We start from the raw sequence: 22,669 nt of genomic DNA on the forward strand, positions 1-22,669 counted from the left end.
GGAGGGGGATAGGTTATAGGAGTTATTGGTGCACATCTCAGGGTGACAGACGTCAGCAACACTTATTATACAACACATTTTAGTGTGTGCTTGATAAATAATTAAACCTTTAAGGTCTGTCATACGGCTGTCCATTAATGTTTGGGGTGGTGTGCCAAACCATAATCTCGCCATGGGCACCAAAATGACTAGAGTTATCTAACTTTTGTCATACAGATTGGCGTTTTGAGAAATAGAAGAGAGATTACAGCATGTTCACAGCACTGGCACGTTTTAACTCACCCCCTGATTTGTTGACTGTGTTCGACTCCTAGACTGTAGAAAAATGGAACCTCTTTTTGTACACAAACCTTTGATGAGAAAGAGTTAATTTATGGGAGAGCGGTTTAAAAAACATATATAACTAAATGCAAGAAAAATACTGAAAATATATAAATGTATATGCTCCTTTAAGGCTGTTATTCAAATAAGAAATTCAGAAAATGGTATAAAATTAGAACCAGAGCAACTGAACTTCTCAAACAAAATAAATGAGGGTTTATCTGTCTTGAGATTAGGAGCAATTCACCTCATATTTCAAATCTGTGTGTTTCACAGTGGTGTGTGTATCTAGCCACAGGCTGCCTCACACTCCAAGTCCAATTACCTGTGTCGAGGCCACATCTGAGACGGGGGATTACAACATATTATTCTAGCACAAACAACAGTCTCTCTGCCCACCAACCTGCAGGCAGCCAGACACAAGCAAACGAGAAAGGTGTGAGAGGTGTTACATTAGCACCTGGATGTGCGAACAGCAGACTACTGACCTTTTATCAGTGACTGATACTCTACCTGGAAAACTTGTTCACTCCCTGTAGATTAGTACATTGTCTTCCACTCTTCTCTGTCTTTCTACCCTTGCTTTTCACTTTGTTTGTCCTTTTTTTCCCTGTCAGACTTTACCTTAAATGTATTTTTCTTGCCTTATCTCATCCGCCATTTTCTCTGCTGGGCCTAACAAAGCACCCTCCACAGAGCCATAGCCCATCTCAGTTTTCCTCTCATTCTTTTTTCTTTTTTAACAGTGGATACTTTTACCGATGGATGTAAGTCAAGATATCGCATCTTTCTCTTGACTAGCTGTCACCATTTGACATTTTCTTTAAGATGAGTCATACTCTTTTTAACTCCCTCGAGGTGCCTCATGCTCCTGATAAAGGGCCTAGAAAATGTCCCTTGCACTGAAATACCTTCACATAGTCATCTGTCACCACAGTTCACAAGCCATAATTTTATACCCTTCTATTTCATGTTTTTACCGTTGCATGTACCATAGCTGCTATGCCTGTACAAATGGCTATGCCTGAACATCCTCAACACTCACGACTTCCTTCAAGTCACCTGCCAGAGGCTCTAATTAGACTGATAAGCAGTGCAACTAGAATCAGCTCTTCCTGGTAATCAGCCCCACGGAGCCCAGACAGACGGCTAAATGAGGAGGAGATGAGCCATGCCGCCCAACAGGTGTCCTTAAAAAGACAGGGAGGTGTGCTTACACAGTCTTGTCTTTCGCCCTCTAACTACTTGAGAGTTTAGTCAAAGAAGGGTATGGAACATGGACAGATTTTACAGATATTTAGGGAATTAATCTTGGGTAGAAAATAACAGTATGTCGGCACTTCTGTGGTGTATAGATTTAATCATCATGCTGTGTCTCTGAGCCAGTGTCTCACTTTTAAAAGGAATTGTTTAAGAAGCTCTGCAGAAAGATGATTGATTCAGAGTGGGAAGAATTATAGCAAACACACTAGTCAAATTGTGTATTTTGATTTTCGAATTGCGCCCCGTTCTTAATACATTTCTTGCTTTTCTCTTTGCAGCTGCTCTGCTTTAGAAATATTGTAATGATTATCACATTTTGTCCTGAAGCAAAATAGTAATAAAAAAAGAGTCCAATGACACACCAGGCAGGATGAATGCAAAATGATATCTGTACTAATAAAATCTCTGAGGGGATATGTCATATTTCTCATTTTGACACCTGCGTGAGGCTGTTGTGTTACACTTTCATTTTGCACCCACCACTCCCAGCTGTAAACAGGAAAGTAACGCGGTGAGATTAACACTGTGATATGAGGAGCCAGGATGCTTCACAGAGACAGAGAGAGGCAGGGCTGATGGGACGCACCTCTCGGCTGTTTGTCCACTCTCTGATGGGTGATGTGCACTAACATCTGTGGATATGGTTAGAATAAAGCCACTGTTAGCAAACGTGTCTGCTCTGTCATTAACCTCTGTGAGCTCAAAACACTGGGACTTCCTCAGAGTTGAAAAAAAGTTTAATGCAGATGATCAATGTCATTAATGTCAAGACAAAATTAGCCCCTTAATAGATATTGCAGTGTGATTTAAAGTGTATTTTAGATTGTGTTTATAGAATCTGTAAAGCTTTCAAATGCTCAAACTACTTATTGAGAGTGTAGCCCTTTTAAATGATGTTATTCTAATTATTTTTAATAAATCAAATAATTGACAAAGATGTCAAACAAACCCTGGTTAATGGGACTGGTACACGAGTTCAGTGCTTTCTTTAGCTTTTGTGAACCAGATCTTTGGCTTTTGGACAAAATTAACTTTTCAATTAACCTTTATTCCACCTGCCTGACATTTTACATAACAAATGATGGACTGAGTGAATTCAATGACAAATTAATTGATAACAGAGATAATTATTTGCCGTAGCCTTCATCAACCATTAATCATTGCACTGAACAGTATTTTCAGAGAATTTAATTATTTTTCACAAATTAAGACCACAGCAGACATGTTTTTGCTAAAATGAATCCCAACTAGATGATAAATACTAAAAGCTAAAACTTACAACAGAACAGCTGCGCGGCCCATATTACTCATCAATATTACCTTGTTTTTTCTTGTGAAACTAAGGAAACCTTTCCTTAATGAACATCTTAATTCTGGCTTTACAGTTGACTGTTTTCATTTTACTTCTTACTTAGCCAAGCTGGGTCATTGCCAAGTTATTCCACTTGAAATAAAGACTGCAGTATTTATTCTCAAAAACAATTATTAATGTAATTGTATGTTTGAATTTAGTGTATATAATTTATATATCATAGATTTAGAAGAAAGTAGCATCCATGACATGACATTAACATTAACAATTCTACAATTCAGTGCATTACATTTTACAAATGTGGCAATAACCAGTCTGAAATCCAGCCCAGTTTCCAGGAAAATACATAGTGCTACAGCATTTTACTTTTCTAGAAACAAGAAAGATATGCAATGTGTATATTCCATACATCGGTACTTCAGGCTTTTTGTTTTTCCCTGTCCATTACCTGGTTTTTGTGTTCTATTCTTAACCAAGTGGTGCCTATGTGAAACTGAACAAAAAATAAAATGAGTGAACAAATAGCAGCAACAGGACTTACCACAGATGGAAACAGTGATATCAAACGAGATGAGAAGGGGTAAGAGGACAAAAACAGTTTGCTGAAGTCAAACACAGATCTCTACAGAGTCCACAGAGATAATATGTATTAGAACCATCTGCCACCTCAACCTACCTCACAGTGAGGCTCTTTTTTGGTGGTTGATAACTTTAATTAACTTTAACAAAGTTAATTTTGCATGTGTCACAAAGGTAAAAAAACAAAAAACTTGAATTTGCTATATAAGGCATATATACATCATGTGCATGGGTTAAAACAAGTAATACTTATGCATGGGACATAGACATTGTGCATATTGGCAGTTTTCCCATTTTCCCAGCATATATATATATGGGAAAATATATACATAATGTATATATACACATACACAAGTCTATACAATACAGATTGCGCTTGACATACCATTATGTGACGGTAATTCAATGAATGAATAAATGTCCTTGGAGGCGTTATTTCTCTTGTGTTTCATGTAATATTTTTGGATAACATTGTAATGGACCCCATTACAGTGTCATCTTGAATGGACAAATATTCTGTTTGGCTTTGCGTGTTATCTTGGTTAAATTAGGTAAACTCATAAAGCGGATTAAATTACCTCAGTGTTTTATGTGGACTGGATAGTAGGATGGCCGAATCCATTATCATTTCTGTTTCAGGAAGGAAAAAAAAGCCCCTGGCTTGTTTTTATTTCTTTACACTAATCTTAAATCTAAACTAATTACGGTTATCTTTGACAGGGCTGTATTGCAAAAAATGTGCGGGAGGGGGACTTGTTTTGGTAAAATTGATGGGTAAACACAACAAAACATTCCCTATGTTAGACAACAAATATTGTAAAATATTTTACTGGATTTTTACGGCCATTTAGCCTGCATTACTGTAAAATCTAAAAATTTCCCTTGAGTTGCTTGCTTATAAGAGATTGGTGTGTCTTGTTCCCAAGTAGCTCTCAAAACAGTAAAAAAGTACAAGGGAGGAGAATTCTGCATGAAATGTGGCAATCTTCCAACAGCAGTCAATGTCTGTTCAGTCAAATTAAGTAACCTTTGTCTATCAGGAGGAAAAAAAACTGCAACAAAGATTTGTCCTGTCTGACATTTTGGCAACCCGTCCATTCTCTTTCTCCTCCCTTAACAGACACAAATTTATACTTCACTGCCAATGGATGATTGGAGCACACACCCGTTAAACTAGAAGATGCTTTGACTGGTGTCAATGTGTCAGTTTTTGTTTATTTTGTTAAAACTCTTGATGCGGTCTTTTGGGGATAGCCATGACATTGCTGTAGGTTTGTGTTTGTGGCTCTTAATCCCAATCCCCATTCCTCCCCTTGGCTCCACGACCTTCCCCTGCCCCTTCATTTTACTTTGGTCAGTTACCCCTTTTCTTTACGAATCAAGGTGTAGTGGTTTTCTAGCCTTTTAGCCAGGGCATTGTTGGCCTCTTGGATACGACCAATTCTTGATTCCCCCCAAAAAAGGGACATCTTACCTCTGCAAAACGGAGGGGTGGGGCCGAGTTGGTAAGTAGATATAAAGAAATTTATATCACTGTAACATTTGCTCATTTTGTAGAAAACTCTTTTTGTCATGGTCAACAACCGAAGATCAATTTGTTGAAGCGTATTAAGTGTTTTAATGTGTCACAGTTGTGCTGCTGTTTGTCCTCCTTTGGTAGCACACATCTTTTCCTTGGGCCAAAACGATATGCTCAACACTGCACGTGTAGATGCTTGTCTATAGATTGTTGATGATGGATCTTATTTTTCAGATCAAATGCGCTTGATTAGCATCAGAGCCCAGCCTCATCCCTCTAGCCACCCCTGCTTACCTCACCCCATCCTCTCCTCCTTATTTCTGACTTGAGTGATGGTGTTTGTGATTCCTAATGACAGTCGGAACAAATCTGCGGTAATGAGGTCACATTGGGTTCTCGCTAAAATCACCCTTCACAGCTCCGTACAGTCAACCTGTTTCTGAAACCCAGGCTGGGCTCTGTTTTCAAAGCTCCAATGAACCGGTATGAAACAGATCAATTGCTTCCTCAAGGAGACCTCCCTGCAGCCCAGATAGTATCTTACTGAGCATGTCTGATTTTTTCTAATATCCCAGAATTACCTCTTGACTCACTGAAGCTCATATCCTGGTTTTATGTTAATGCCACTTCTTATTTACAAGGCTTCCGTATGATGCTTTTTGCATATTTATTGATTTATTTAGGTTCTCCAGTTAGTGTATGTGTAGACACCTTAGCTGTCTGAGCTGGGATATTTAATTTTTGAGTAGTGAAACACATAAAAGGTTTGTGTACATGCTTCCATGATCACCCACCTCCGCATGATAATGTGTGCTTGTCCTGGCTTGAGCAGGATGTCTGCACCGACGCATTGCATTTCATTCGAGCTATTAGCTTGTGGAGAATGAATTGTGGATGAAAAGTGTGTATGTGTATGGGTGTTTCTATGAATATGTACAGTATCTGCACTTGTAGGTGTACCCTCCTATGTGTCAGTTTGCATACTCAGTGTGTGTGTGCTCTGTGATGCGATTAGTAATGTGGAGACCTGCAGGAGATGGTCCTCAGAGAGAGCCTGCAGGATAATTGCAACCACAGTGACAGGTAGGGCTGCCTCTGTCAGAGTTCTCTCAGCGGGGAAGCAGTGGAAGAGCGTCTGCAAGGATGTATGTGTGTGTGCAGCTCTGTGTGTCAGCTTCACTGTCCCTTTCTCAGATAAGCATTTCCCCAGTAGGCTCCCTTCAAATGGCGGCAGACCTCCAGATGTTTTCATCTTGTATCACACAAACATCAGGAAAATTCATTGAGCACCATTTAATCATTTTGATGTAAAGTTGCCCAAGGAAAAAAAAAGCTGTTAGCAGTGCCTTTCATCCAGCTTTAAAGTGCCAAGTACAATCAATAGTCAGTCGTAAAATTGAGGCTTCCTTGAACATTACAGAAAATGGTTTGAATGCAATGTTGTAGTGACAGAAAGTCTGCCAGCTTGTGTTCTTAGGGAGGGTCATCCAAAGCCTCTGCAGCATGCTGGATTTCTGATCACCATGATTGCCTCAGATGTGCGTTGTTTACCTCATCGCACACTGTAATCCATAAACCCATCCGTTCTTTTTCAGTGATTGTCAGATGTGATTTGCGTCACATATGTCACACATCTGCAGATTGTCATCTCTGAAAGGCGGCGTAAACGATCTGAGCGTGTCCCGGTGAGAATGCACAGTGACATCCGTGGGGTTTCTCCCACATCTGGAGGTGTCTGCCATCCAAGTCATTTGCCAGTGCTGCTTCTGTTCCCTGGTCTCCTGCAGTCCGTGAACAATTGGTGTCAGCACCTATCAGAGGCAAAATGCCTATTCTACACTGAGTGTCAGAGCAGCCACAATCTATTAATCAAGCAGCCGGCAAAGAAACAGATATCATGTATGTGTGTGTGGGGCTGTGTTTATGTGCATCTGTTTGCCCAAGAACATGAGGCCAAGGCTCATCTAGGTGTGTCATTCAGCCATTGTTGAAAAGGGTTTCTAATGAACGAGCATGCAATTATAAATGCCATGTGTGTTCTGTTTTAAAGAGACAGGGCCTGTAAAGCGTTTGATAGTGTTTGTAGAGGACTCAAAGCGCATGCTGACTGCATGACAGTTCAGTCCATTACAGTTTAAATCAGGCAGCAGACCTCGTCTTCTGTTTTTTTTCCCGCACCATGTTGTCTTTTCACATTGCTTGTAAACTACGAAACAGGCAATGTAATATTTTGCAGCCGAGTTCATCAGCTGCTTTCAGTTAGATAGCGAAGGTTCCTAGTATGTTGATTTAGGTTGAATAACAGCAGTTGGTTTGTTGGGGAGCACTGTTGGCTTATCCACAGGAAACAATCGATCAGTGAGAATAAACAGTGAGCCAGCCAGGACCCCTGCTGTTAACAGTGTGATCCTACCATGTGACAGACGTGGTGGGTTATGATTGGCACTGCTTATTGGACATTAGAGCCTAATGATATCATGGGTATTGTCATGTTGGGTTTACAGAGAGAGAAAAGACTTATTTTCTTTCTGGTTCAATTATTTGGCTTAATGTAACTCCATATGTCTTCATAAGGGAATAAGTAACTGTTACTGTGTATTAACATATATCTAATCTTATTAGACTTGTAAATGATTGTTAATTCTTGCTAAAAGTATCAAAGGGTGAGTGATTAGAGAGCCACAGTGCTGTTGTAACATTTATTAATCAGTCCACAGATGATTAGTTGACTGACACAAACTTATTGAATCATGCTGGCGCTCATTCTCATTGGTTAATCTTGTAAAAGTCCTTCAGTCAAACACAAATGCCAAATATTCCCTGCTTTGAGCTTCGTAAATGTGTTGTTTTTCTGATGATCACTGTTATTCAATTACTTAGTACTTAAAATGATAGAAATTCTAAAACTCTGCAAAACAGTGAATGGAAAAATCAACAAATATTCATTTTTGAGAAGCCACAGAGACTGTTAAGTAGTCACCTGTCAACAAATAAGGAAAGAACATCAGTGCTAATTTACCTTTAGTTAAGAATTAGTAAATCAAGAGATGAGGAATTAATCAGAAACAATTCAGTGAGCCCTCAAAACTTGCCTGATAATCTCTAATAGTGATTTCACTCACCAAAGTGAGTTTTCTTATTCCCTTTACAGAATGAAGAGAGTGTAGAAAATAGATGGATTATTATGAAATACTAAGACATTATTGTAATAATTCTTGTTATTATGAGCTCATATGTGATGTGGTGGAACTTGACTTTCATTGATAGCTAATTGACAAGTAATGGTAAGTTAATGATTCAGTGCTCAGTAACAACTTCATAGCTCCACTTTATGTGAATGGACATATAAAAGGTAAGTCATTATAAGATAATTATTACATTCTGACAAACCACTCACTAATTACTAAGTATTATTGGGTGCACAAAACCTTAACTAATGATTAATTCATTCAGCAACTGGTTTCTGGAGCCAGTTACTTACCATTCCTTAATGATTGGTTAGTATTAGATCTCCTGGCCTGTTTTCTAGTAACTCATCACCGTCTCCTTCATTATTATTGGGTGAGTACTGTTTAAGAATTCATCAATTATTGTGTACTTTATAATTTGTTTCTCACTCTTCTTGCTGTCTTGATTAACTAACCATGAATGTAATCCTTTGCTACTCAATAAGATTTAATTAAGACTTACTCTTCAACTGATAGTTAAGTAGCAGTTAGCCCCTTATTTCTTCCTCATTTGTTGCCATAGTGAGCATAAAACATGTGTCCCTTGTTGGAAAGTATTATTGTCTCAAGCAGCAATGATTCATTTTTATGAAGTTGATTAAACAATAAATCTGTAAAAAAAATAATATTCGATTTCAATGGATAAATGGTTTATTTTGAGCCTAAAAGTAAATAATCTTTGGAGAATTTTCAACTGTTTGTTGGTTATCGAATAGAAATCCTGGTTCCTGGGAGGTTCTAATTGCCACTTGAGGGATAGTCACACTGTTATAGTTTCTATAAACTGACAGTAACTGATTATTTAATCAAGTATTTGATTAAATAGAAGAAATTGATAGATTCGGTTAGAATCATTATCTTTAGCTGCAATTGTTTCTCACACTCGCATGATCTCCAAGGCATCTCTTCTAATTTAGTACATATTTTACACTTCTAATGCATTAATTGTAGCTGGATTAGGTATTAGCAGATAATGATGTCACACTATAGATACATTTCATGTATGACTCGTGCTCTAAAAAAATGTATCAAGCCCCTAAAATGAATCTATTCATCTAAATAAGTTATATAAAAGTTATTTTGATGAAAATAGCTCCTTGGTGTGTTGAAATGGCTTGGGTATAATTCCACACGTGTGTCTCATTTGATATGTACAGATCTATAAATATGCAAATTAGCCCAGCCACTATCTAGACTGCTTTCCTGGCTGCACCTGCTCACCTATCTCTCCTCACTCTTCAGCTTGACTGTAAGCAAATGTATTTCTAATGTTACATAAACCTTGTTTCCGATCACCAAGTCTCACCGTGTTGATAGGATTGGTTCCTTCAGTTTGAAACCCTGGTTTTGAAATCCTGGCTGTTTAAAATCTTGCTATGTCTCCCAGTATATAAGGACAAATATAACAAGTAATAAGTGTAAAAATCCGATTTTTGTTGGAATATTTTGTTTTTACCAGTGTGATCTTTTATTCTCGCTGCTGTGTACGAGGTGGAGAAAATAAGATAAACCAGTTAGATCATATTTGCAAACTGATTTACATTTTGATAAGCATCAGTGAGCAGATGCCAGATGTAAAGCGGTCATATATGCATTTATATCATACATGTAATGAATATGCTTCTGCACTGAAGTCAGCACTGCGGCTCTTCATACACTGAGTCTTGAAGGAATATCATTGTTTTTGTTTCTCTCCCAGGATTTTGACTGAAAAATGGGTTGCCATGCATCTTATCTGTCAGGGGGATCAGGTGCATCTCCCTCTCGTTTCCTCCCCTCCCTCCCTTCCCCCTCCTCCTCTCTACAGTCTCTACCTCTGATAGGTAGAGACAGCCATCATATGTGCAAGCGGAAAGTGATGGGCGGAATGGCAACTTTAATATCGGCACGATTGCCTGCTGATAAGGCTAACGGCTGTGGAGAGGCGTGAGCGTCAGCCCTCCTCCGCAATAAACACTTTCATTTTGTTTGGTTGGAGTGACGGATGGAGTGATGGAAGTGGTGAATATAGACGACCTGAGGAACAGTGGAGGAAGGGGGAGATAGATGGAATGGATGGGGGTGTTATTCAATATTAACAGATCAATCAGAGGATGGTGAAATATGCATTTTGTCAACTATATACCCCCATTTGGCCAAAGAGGCAGCATAATGATCATGTGACAGCGGTGGCTGCTATGCTGTGTTGAAATACAAAATACTTACAGCCTGCAGTGGGTGATTTGTCTCTTGATGCTGAATTTATATTGCCTCTAACAATAACAACCCTGTCGTATATCAGAAAAATGAATATATATATTCATGACTTTAAGCTCTGATGACTTCATGATAATCATTTGTGAATTGCTATTAGAATCTATGATGAACACTGCACAATTGCCTCGGTTTTCAGCATATGGCAGAGTAAAGCAGCATTTTAATCAAATTATACCTCGCTACTAGATACATTTTGTTAAGAGCACATGCTGCACAGCTCTTTAAAGGTCACATAAAAGTCTAACTTAAATGTCTGCTTTGCTGTTTTTTTTTCTATCTTCTACTTCATTAGTGTGCATGTCAAGAAAAAGCATCTGAACTCTCAATCAGCCTTTAGATTGATGATTGAAATGGCCTTTTCCTCTTCTTCAACAAGTCCCTGATGAGTTTTTGAATTATGTCTCTGTTCTCCAGCTCAACAGAAACTGTGATCAAGGTGTAAATCAAACATTTTCCTGGTGCACTTCTCACATTCTATAGCAAATGTGTACTTTTGTGAAAAGGTGATGTACTTTGCAAGAAGCTGGTTGAAGCTGAAATGGTTTGTGGCAGGTGATGGATGCACTTTATATGAATCGGGCTTGTAGGCAAAAGAAGCTACTTCAACTATTTAATCTTAAAGTAGAATTCCTAAGTAACTGTGCTTATTGGAGTCAACATAAGGTGAATAAATCTAACCGTACTCCTTCATCTGCATGTTTGAAAACTGCAAAGCAACTTGTGCTTTGGCTTACAGTGCAGCCAAACAAATTGGCAGTTACTAACAATTGAAACTGTGATCTGGTTTAATGTTGGACATGGTGCGAGGGTTTTTTCCACACAACAGCAGGACACAGTAAAACTGGTTACCTCGCTGAGAAATCTCACTGTTCCAGTTCCTTCTTGCTCCTTTATTCACTTACAAATACTAAAAATGATCGTGTAGAGAAAACAAACCAGAATGTTACGTTTTACAGGCACATTTTTTATTCATAGTATCAAGTAAGTGAAGGCAGAAGGAAACTGATTATAGGCATTCATTTCCTGTAAATCCTACACTATATTCATGAGCACAGAATTTGAATACAGTGCAGGAAAGGTGCATTGTACCACAAACTTAAAAAAAAAAAAGTTTGATGTAAAAATATTCACAGAATATAAACGAGAAAAAATACCGGCTGCTGCTGAAAAATATGAAAACTGTAAATTGTGTCTTAAATAATGGTTTGATCAATGGTATTTTAATTATTATAACTTAAATTTTTATTTTGCAGCCACTATTTAAAAAAATATGTTGCCATCTTTTAAGATTGACATAAGAAACTCTGTTGATTCCCTTTTTTATAGTACCATTCAAAATCTGTTGCCCTGTTTATATTTTCGATCAAAACGACATGCAAATAGAACACATTTTAACAAAGGAAAAAACAAGATTTTTTTTCAGAGCATCAGATGATTTTGCTCAATCAGATTGGGAAAGCAAAAGGATCAAATGAGCAGCAGGGATCAGACCTCGACTTTAGAAATCAGACTAGATAGACTCAGACAATGCCTATTAAAACGGCTGGAGGAGCCTCTCTGAAATCAGAGCTGACATCTCTTTTCCACAGCCTGTCAGGAGTATCTGGTCGCTAATTTGAAACCTACAAAATCCGCATGTGTGTGTCCCTGAGAAGGAATGGAGAAAAAGAGTGAGCTCCAGTGGGAGGTTAATAGACGAGGTGACCAAAAAGAGATGCTGTAGGCTGTTATCTGTGAGCCAGAGAGAGAACAAGCAATCCATTGGCTGGATTGTAGCTGCAGCCCAAATCCATCCAGTTGCCAGCTAATGAGCTTGGCAAGTGCATTGTATTTACATTTAAACTGTCTGTTCTGGGACTATTCTTCCCCTCAGGTTGATTGGAGAGTTTTTAGCTTTGATTCACAATGACCTTCAGGCTTATTTGGTTTCACCACAGACAGTTAATGTCAGTTTGTCAGTCAAATTGGAGTTGCTGCCGCTGTGACACGTGTGTGTAGATTCCTAGCTAATCTTTCGTGGTTTGACTCATGACGTGTTGCGACCCCAGAGGGGTCCTCATTAGGACCAAAACGTTGTGTGACCTTTAAGCTGCTTGGCCTTCCTACACCACCTACGCCTTCACCCAGCTGGGCTCAATTACCTCGCTCATTACCCCCCTCCTAAACAGCACCCGGACCGAGCAGGTACTGGAGCTATCTATGGAAAGCCAATATGTCTATTACCAAATGCAGGGGGGGGGCAACAGGCACTTAAAATGAGAGTCTTACTCCTCTCACTAAACATGGAAGATTGTCTTTTTTGTCCTCTGTCTCCATCTTTTCTGTGACTCTCTGTACTTCAGAGACTTTAAATGTATATTTGACCTTTCCAGCTTTCAGCTTTCTTTATGCTCCTCTTAGCCATTCCCCTAAAATCCTTGGCTGACACCTAATATAGAAGATGTCCTCTCTGCTGCCATGTTGATGGGATGATAGGATGATCAGTGTTTGCAGAATACTTAATAACCAGAAAGAGAAAAGGCGACATAGAGAGATGGATGATTATCCTAAAAGTAGCGTCCTTAATTAGATAGAATTCTGTATATATTGTGGACTGAGTGGAATCATTGGGATAGATTAAAATACTAATTAAACAGGCCCATTGCCGAATTTGGAGTGTGTAGTGGGGTTCAGCTCTCCAGGGTTATTTGCATAGCCTTCATCTGGGGAGATGGGATTTAAAGGACCTGCTCCTTTCAACTTTTTTTCCTTTTCCACATTACCAGTCACATTGACATGCAAACAAACTCAATTGAAATTATGCTCCACTTTTTTCTTTTCACTCTATAATTTGGCGTAATCAATTAAGGTCCCTTTGATTTTGTTTTCCAATATAAATGTTTCCATCAAAGTGAGGAGGGGATGTTAAGCACGGGGAGGAGGAAGAAGTCGGTAAAATTGTGTGATCTTGAACGATGGATATTTAACGTCGTCTCACTTTAGTTTGATTTGCATGAGAATACCCTTTGTGAACAAAGCTTTGGAAATAGCATGCCATATTTGATTAGATCATAAGATCTGAGGATCAAACTCGGGTGGTGTATTAATTACAGCAAGAACAAAGGCAGGAGCTCAAGTTATTGTGTGCTGCGAATCTACAAGCACTTCATCTGCTTTCTGGTAATCTTCTGTAGGTCTGGATCATTATGCATAATGATAGGTGCATTTTATATGGTGTGTTGATTGTGCATTTATAGTTCTTATCCTGCTTCTACTGTGGCTCCTGCATCACTACTTAAGTGCAGTATTAGATATTGCCTTGAAATTTTGTCCGAATTTTATGGTTTCTATCGGATGATCCATTAGACAGATAATATATATTATGGACAGTCAAAATTTCTGATTTGTCCTATTTTGTCACCATAGAATACTGCATGACATTTCTTAATATATAGCTTTTGGCCATAGCCAGATTTCCCAGTTACAACCCCAGTTCTTTAAAAGTTGGGACTCCTAAATGTGTGAGATACTCTGCTCGCTTAGGTACCCTTTTTAAAGCCAGTCATGTAACTGACCTGTTACCAACTAACCTAATTAATTGCAGCTTGTTCCTCCAGCTGTTTTTTTTTTGGTACTACTTACTTTTCCAGCCTTTTGTTGCCCCCATCCCAACTTTTTTGAGACATGTCGCCGCCATCAAATTTAAGATGAAGTTACATGAAATAGTAAAATGTATCACTTTCAACATTTGATATGTTTTCTGTGTTCTATTGTGAATAAAGTATTGATTTATGATATGTGTACATCATTTTATTCTTTTTTTTATTTACATTTTACACAGTGTCCCAACTTTTTTCGAATTGGGGTTGTACTTAAAGCACCTTGGTACACAAAACACTCACTCACTGTGAGTGCAGCTGCAACGTATTTTTCTTGTTACCTGTTAAAGGACTACTTATCTCTTACTCCTAAATATTGCCACAAAGTGTTTTCAGCTCCCTAAAGATCGCTTTGAAGATTTCTTACCTTGCTTTTGAAGAGGATTTTCTGCGTTTGTGTGTGGGCTGGAGATTTTCTATGACCAGTTTGACATCTGACTAAGGCTGATACATCTATTGCATCATTGTCAGTTTCAATGACCACTTGTTCTGCCACAGGAATTGAAAAATGTGTTTCTTTGTCATCCACTGCTCAAATTCAGCTCACACCACCTCTGCTTTTGTCTCCCCATGCAGTCCAGCAGAAGCAGCAGCTGGAGAAGGAGACAGGCCTGAAGATAGTGGAGGCCGGAGTTAGTGATGTAAGTAAAACTCCCTAAAAATATCCGCCATTTAGCAATGTGACTTTAAATAAGAAGAGGGAGAGTAGGTGTGCTTGTGGTTGTGTGCTCTCTCTGTGTTTGGGCTCATGAAACAGAAATAACTTGATTTCAACTTATCTTGGCATTCGCATCACACCTGCAGCTTCAGCTGTGCTACCAGACACTAATCTTTTGCAGCAATGAATTCCAAACACATTTTCTTTTAAGTGCACCACTGTGATTACTGTCCCCATGATTTAGGTCCTTTAGGTCTCTCATAGCCGTGGTGACCATGGCAAGTAAAAATCAACAAGACAAAAGCTTGATCCACTTTGTGAAACTTAAAGTGAGTGTTGATCATTGCCTCAGAGCAACAATAATCAGATTATCATGAGTGCTGTCAGCAGTCGGGTGCCCTAATGCTCCAGTGACATATTCATTGGAAAAAATTAAGAAGAGAGGAGGAGGACTCTCAGGTTGATCCAGATGAAAGGAGAGTAAATGTGCATTTATTTAACAGTGATAAATATTCATATGTATCAAAGGTAAGGATCTAATCAAGCACCCACTGATGCATCATAGCCCTTCATGCTTGCCTGGTAAATGAGTTTTTCTATGGAAATGAGACAGACAGCCTTAGACCCCTGAGCTGCCCTGATCCTGAGGCATGCTGGGAGCTAAGTGGATGTGGCCTGTGCACTGCAGGACAGTTGCCAATGGCAACAACCGTCACATGCTGCATAGACAAGATCATTTTCCTGTGTTAGTTCCCTCTGTGTTGTCTCCTTTTTGGTGCTTTTCTCGTCCCATCTGCCTCCTTCTTGTATCTTTTTTAGCACCACAATTTCTCTCATCTCATTCCACGTTGTGTCTTTGTCATGTTCCTCTTAATTATCTCTAATTCATAGTTTTCCTTTTTCTTCCACTGTGACTTTTGTCCTGTTTTTTGTCTGGCCCTCTTCGCCTCCCTTTCATTCTTCTATTCCCACTCAGTGATTCCTGCACTCAGCCAGCACTGGTACAGGGCTGTGTTTGTCATATTGGGCCTATTTGTGGATAATTAGCAGCAATAATAGCCTCTCTGCAGGAGACAGGGTGAGGGAGGGATGAATAGAAAGGGGGGAGGGGGGAAAGGAAGAATCTGTCTTCCACCTCATGGGGAGAAAATCTGCACCCAAATGTGTTTGTAGAGATGCGTGTTAAGGAAGCGCCACATTTACTGTCCTACAAATAGTGAGTTGGCAAAGTAAAAATCCCAAAAACTCACTCAGAGGGTGTTTTATGAGCAACAGCTCTAATGTGAATGTGTTGTTCTCACCGGTTTGTGTCCAAGAAGTGGAGAGTTGAGGGTAAGTTGGAGAAAATGGTAGCATTTGACAGAAGAGCCTGTGGAGTGGGCTCTTCAAATACATTAGTTTAAAAGGTGTTAAACCAAAAGCCTGCTTTTAGTAAATTTGTACTAAATTGAACACAGTTATGAGTGAATGCATGCCAGAGGTTGCAAAGAGGTTCTTCTTCAGTCTGCTTATTAATGGCAGAAATAGAAATGTACTCAATGAAACCGCTCTATAAATTCATTAAAGGTATACAGCAGGAAACTTTGAAGAACTATGACTTCTTTTTCCATCGTACTCTTTCCCCTCAGTTTGTATAAAACCATCACAATGGTTTGTATCATTAAGCCTTATCACTGACAGCGCCCCGCACCCCTCCCCCTTGGTTTTTATTTAAGAGGTGACAAATGACAAAACAGCTTAGGAAGATGTCCAGATAGAGCGAACGTCAATACTAGTAGATGCGGACGAGGATAAGCAAATGTCAAAGTGGGGAGGAGGAGACATCGGTCAATAAACTGAGCAATATCTACTCCATTATAGATTGTATGGAAGTTGGCTTAATGTGGAGAGCAGAAATAACAGATTACCTTTCTTACATAACGCTTATATGTGTGAGACATAATGTGTTTTCAGGTTATCTTTCTTATTAAGTTTTTTTCCCATATGAGAGCTGCACTCTTTTGGAAATTCATGAATCTGCAAATGCATTTAAAAAGTGAAGAGGGGAGAAGAGGTGAAGTGGAAAGAAAGTCATGGTTGATGTGGTCCAACACGAACCGGCTAAAAGTGAATATATTTACACTGGACTGAAATCATACATGACGAGCACGTTATTATAAGACGTTATATATTATAAGAGTGGAAAATAAACCTTGGCAAATCATAGCGCAGATCGGCTGCTCTAACATAATTATTCCTAAAAAGCTGCGTGACCGTCTTGCTTCCCTCCCTGCTTCCTTGTGCCTTCCTCCTCTGAGTCACACCAACAGCTGGAGACAGCAACCAGGCAAAAGATGCTGACAGCCACAGACACAGCATGACTTGTACCAGCAGTGTCGAGAGGAGAAGCCAGGGAATAAAATGGAGGCTCAGAGAGATAATTTGTGGCTGTGAGGTTGGGTCATGTCAGTCTGAGGTTTTTTGGAAGTTACTATCTGTTAGAAAAAGACTCCAAAGTTCCTTCAATGCTCATATTGTATGCCACACCATGTATAATGGCTCCCTGTGTTCTGAAAAATGTAGTGAATGACCTTTAAATATTACTAGCGCTTGTGAGATGATATTTAATCTACGAAAATATTTTCCCTGCTTAAATATCCCTCAGTCAATTAAAATCTTAATGACTCCAAACTTGCTCCACAATTATAGATTACGCAAAGATTTACATTTATGTGCCAACGCCTTCCTCTAAATTGTAGAAAATTACGTTTGGAAAAACAAAAAAAAATTATTCTGACGGCTCCATTCAGAAGCTGAGATTTAACAGTGTTTTTCTCTTGTGTGTCTTCTCCATGCCAACATTTCCAAATTAAATGCACCAAAAGTGGATTTCCACATCCAGTCTCCCTACATGAGATGTTCCCTTGTGATTAAGTTGGTAGTTAAATTGAGATTCATTGACATTTTGACAGCGGTCTTCTGTTTGGGATAACTCTGGCAAACTGCTTATGTGAAGAGGCTCTCATTAAGTATAGAAATCCCAGAGCTGTATGTCAACTGATTATTCAACCTCAAATGTAAATCATATATGGCAGACGAGGAGTCTCTACACCGTTCATGCGTGTGTTCTTTATGTGTATAGAATGCACAAATATACAACATATAGAATAAATATTTGTGTGGCTGCAATTTTTGTCCTAAACACTTACTGTTAGCATTATTACTGGGTTTATGTATGCATTTCTCTTGTTTCCCGCATGCTCATTATACGCCTCATTACCTATTGGTACCCACGTTTTATGTAATTTCCCATTTTATTTCACCTCAAGAAGTGGATGCAGGTTAAATAAACATTATGTTATAATCCCGCTTTGTCAGCCCAGAGAAAAAAAAAGTGGAGAATGCCACCATCTTACGATGGCCGAAAGCTCACATTATCCTCCTAATCAAATGACAAAGTGCAGAGGCACAAAGGCGAAACTCATTTCAGAGAAAGGTCACATGTAATGATGACCCCCCTCACGATGGATCTGAAAGCTTTCATTCCAATATCCTGTGCCATAATTAATGCAACATGAAAGTCTTCTGACAGGCTTCCTTGAAAAAATACTTAATAATTGTTCAAATATTCTCAATTTGAATACCTGATTGTGTCATTTTAGGCTCACAGTAGATAAACTGGTCTGCAGAATATTTTACTCTGAATTTCAGCCTTGCAAGAACAAACTAGCCTTTTTACTTATTGTATATGAATAAACACCTACATGATGAGTATGCACTTATTTTATGTTTAACACCTGGGGCTCAGTATTTTCTGAGCAGCAGTGGTTCTTATTGCTGTCATGTTATACAGATTATGCAGCTTCACCAAAATATGGCTGTAATATATGTGTGTGGCTGCACAGTGGTGTGGTGGTTATCACCGTCGCCTCACAGCAGGAGGGTTCCAGATTCAATTCCTGGCTGGGGCCTTTCTGTGTGGAGTTTGCATGTTCTCCCCGTATATGTGTGGTTTCTCTCCGGGTACTCCGGCTTCCTCCCACCATCCAAAAGCATGCATGTTAGGAGCCCCGGGGAAGGAAAAACCTCAGAGAAACAAACCAGGGGAGGGGATTCTCTTTAGCCTACGTTACTACATCATGGAGACAAACGAGACAACAACAAAAATATGTGAAATGACCAAAATCGTGTTTGAGGCACGCAATGAGCATTTTCTACCAAAGAAATCATCTAGCTTCTTCACTATTTGTTGGTTGTCTTGGTTACCAATGTGGTGGTGTTGATGCACAATCCTGTGAAAACATCCACATCATTCACATGACCACAAATATCAAGTGCTATGATTTGGGGATGCCCAAACAATAATTGTTTTCTATGCCTAAACAAGTTGTTTTTTGGCTGAGCCAGGGCCGCCCCTCCCTAAACACAGAACAGGAGCTGTACGTAGGGCCTCTTGATGTCTTCGGGGCCCCATTTTACGCCCAAATGTCATACAATTGTGCACACCTCAGAATCACTTACGCAGGCAGCAACAAGTCATCACTCCCAATACACGCACGTGCCAAGTCAAATCAGTTGATCAAATTGTAGAGGCGAGGAGACAGAAAGGAGGTCTCGAGTCACTCACCTACGATTCCGCGTGCATTGCTTTGACAATCAAAATGTGGCCAATCACTGCTAAGAGCAGGTTGCTGCTGCAGTGAGGAGATGGTGACAGAAGTACATTTTAAATCCAGCAAAAAACAAAACAAGAAGATGTTTGAGCTCCACCTGAAAGTGAGTATGTTGTCTAAGTAAAAATGTGAAACTTTGACCTACTATTTACACTTTAGATGCAATTCTCGACATGACAAAAGTCCACTTTCTGTATAGAAGCAGATGTGTGCTTCTCTAAAGGCTGTATATACCTTGTACTATTTCCATGGTTAAAAAGACACAATCGTCTGACAGATACTTTTTCAAATCAGGTTTAAGTTACTTTTTTAAGAAAAACATCTTCTGTTGAAATAGTTTATTAATTGATAACCATTTTTAACCAATAATTTGAGGTTTATTTTATTGGCCTAAATTGTTTTTGTGACAGAATTTAGCTTTTCCTTGGCACTGTTAACATGTTGGAAACATGCTATTTCAACACATGAGATGGCACAATAATACGAAGAATGTCAAGGAAAAAAGGTTTTTATATTTTATGTATCACTGTTAGATCAGATTATTATCAATATTTCCATATTTATATGATACCAATATACTGTATATATTTATGGATGTACATATTTTTTCTACAGATGTACTCTGTACCCTTTCATAATCTAAAATCTGTCCACCATGAACTTAGACATCAAATATACTAATATATATATAATATAATATATGATATACTAGTATACTAATTATCAAGCATGCTGGGCATGTTAAATATTATGCTTTCAGCATTTGATTGGATTTGATTGGTACATTTATATCTAAACTCGGTATGTTTTTATCTTCAAAAAGGCAGAAAGACATACAAAAACAGGGGAAAACTAGAGCTGCAAGTAGTTATCAATGGAGTCCAAGCCGTCCGCCGCAAGGCTGATGCCCCGCTGAGCCAGTGAACGCAGCCAGATTTTATAGCCTCAGGACAAGTCCAATCAACACATCAACTGCATGTCATATAAGTCTGTACAACCGTTTTCACAAGAAACTAAACAAATGAATTAGTACACGAATACGAGTACAAACATATTAACTCATTTCCATATTTGTAGGTTAATCATATGATAAAATCAAAACACAAGAAATAAAGTCAATTCTTTAACAACAATCATTAAATTGTGTCTATGTTTAAACATTATCCGTATGATTTTCTATAAAATAACAAAACTGTACCAGAAATGTTTACTTTGTTAGTTTTGCCGCTTCGAGCTTGTTAGCCTGCTGATGTTAGCATACATGTTAGCTTAGCTCACTTTAGTTTTCTAATCTTTTTGCTTTTCCCTGCTTTTCCTAGAAATTTAATATAATGTATGCTGGACTCATGCATCCCTTTTATGTCTCGATATGTCACAATCAAAACTTGAGCAACAGAAACTGCATTTGTTCAAATACAGTTAATGCACTCATTGGGATCTAATATCTTCTGGTGCAGAGATGATCACATTAAATTTGCATTTTGTTTTGATGGAAGACTTTTTCGCATGAATATGTATTTCCATGTTTTCTATATCACAGTGCACTTTGCTTTCCTTTAATCTACCAAAGCCTGAATATTGTAGTATATTCCACTTGTGCAACCACCAGCGACTGCAATTTCCCCGAGCAAATGGGACAAATCATTTCAGCAGAGACTTCAAAGGGAAATTACACTGACCCTTTCCTACCAGTGGGAAGAGACACATAGGCTGAAATAAATAAATAGCTGTGACAGGACTTGTGCAAATTGAGCCTGTATGCTTTTGCTTCAAAACATGTTTTTTGGCATGTTGGTTTGTCAAACTTTGAGAATCGTGCGATAAAAATAAATATTTTGATGTCAATTTCTTATTCTCATTTAAGCGTGAATGTGCTTAGAGGAAATGACAGTGGCTTGGTTGCTTTGCAGGCTGTATGTTTTGCCCCTTTGTTGTGTTGTGTCCATGTGTGTGTACTTCAAGTGTGTATTTGTATTAGCCAATCAATTGCACATTGCCCCTCAATTGCCTTTTTCACATTGACAACCTATCCAATCTTCTTCAGACACTGTAATAAACCCAAACAATAAATAGAAAAAAATCACCATCTATAAAAATTTCAACAGTGCAGGAAGGCCAATCTGGCTGTTTTAAAAGTGGCTAAAATGCCATTGCCGTGGCAGATCTGGATGTGAAATGTCATTTTGGAGCAGCCCCACTGTGCCTGCAGCCCAGAGTAACGCTGCTTCTTTGGAGACTCCAGCTGCCTCCCACTGATGAAAGCCCGTCCAGCAGCTCCGTTTCTCAGCAACCTTTTACCATCACCTGACCTTTGGACTGCAGAAATGCCTTTGATACCATGCCATGCAGTTTGGTATTTGCCTCTCTCTATATATCATGACGCGTGGTCTCCCTCGGGAAAGGGTGGACTTGTCTGTTTTTAATGAGCGTCAGAATGTAAAGTGTTTACTCTTCTACCTTTTCTTGCTTTTATGTTCTGCTGTCTTTGTTAAAGAGAGGTGTCGGACCTATTCAGCAGGCAGTGGCATTTTCCTTCACTTGTTGAAGTGCTATTCTTCCATCGTGAGCAAAGTATGGCATGCGTATCTCCTTCTGGAAGAAAGAAAAATCCAAAGCCAAGGTGGCCTTGGATGTATTGTAGAGGTTTAGATCAAATTAAAGCTAAAAATCCAGCCATGAAAGCTTTTTCACTGTTATAAATAGTTAAATCAATACCTCTGCTGCCTCACAAACTCAAAGATCCTGCACACTGTGTAATGTTCAGATTCCACTTTTTTCATTAATTTGAATTACGAATTAACCTAGCTGACATTTACTTGATTTTGTGTGCGATTCTCAACGGCTTCTGTGTATAAAAACATTTAACTTTCATTCAAACATAAAAAGATTGCATAAAATCCCTTAAAAATAAAAAAAAAATAAAAAGCTTAATGATCAGTTGATAAATTGAGTAAACATTACAGCCGTAGTATTAGCATACCATATTAACAGCCACAAATGAGGGAAGCACTGAACTTGTCTTTTCAAATTGCAGCATGTCCTTTTATGTTGCTGCTTTGTGTTTGATCTGCGGGGGCCACTGTTGGAAGTGAAGTTTAAAAGTTCCCTACCTCTAAAGTGGATTTTTTCTCCCTTTATGTTAAATGTCAGGGGAAAATGGTGAGTCTATTGAGACACAGAAAGACCCTTAATGTTTGACATTGTGAAATAAAAAGGTGATGTTTTGAATATTGAGGGAAATAAT

The 22,669-nt window shown here is 38.8% G+C and overlaps 1 protein-coding gene across 1 annotated transcript in view; it reads left to right on the plus strand.

The window, feature by feature from the left end:
* Nucleotides 1-22,669, plus strand: part of ptprn2 (protein tyrosine phosphatase receptor type N2) — a 131,342-nt gene that overhangs the window by 64,367 nt on the left and 44,306 nt on the right. The window contains exon 11 of the mRNA XM_072378759.1: nucleotides 14,692-14,756. Coding sequence (XP_072234860.1) covers nucleotides 14,692-14,756 — 65 coding nt within the window. The remainder of the gene's footprint in view (nucleotides 1-14,691; nucleotides 14,757-22,669) is intronic.

The sequence above is a fragment of the Leuresthes tenuis genome, unplaced genomic scaffold, assembly GCF_036924035.1.
Source record: "Leuresthes tenuis unplaced genomic scaffold, fLeuTen1.0.hap1 SCAF_24, whole genome shotgun sequence".
Taxonomy (NCBI): Eukaryota; Metazoa; Chordata; class Actinopteri; order Atheriniformes; family Atherinopsidae; genus Leuresthes; species Leuresthes tenuis.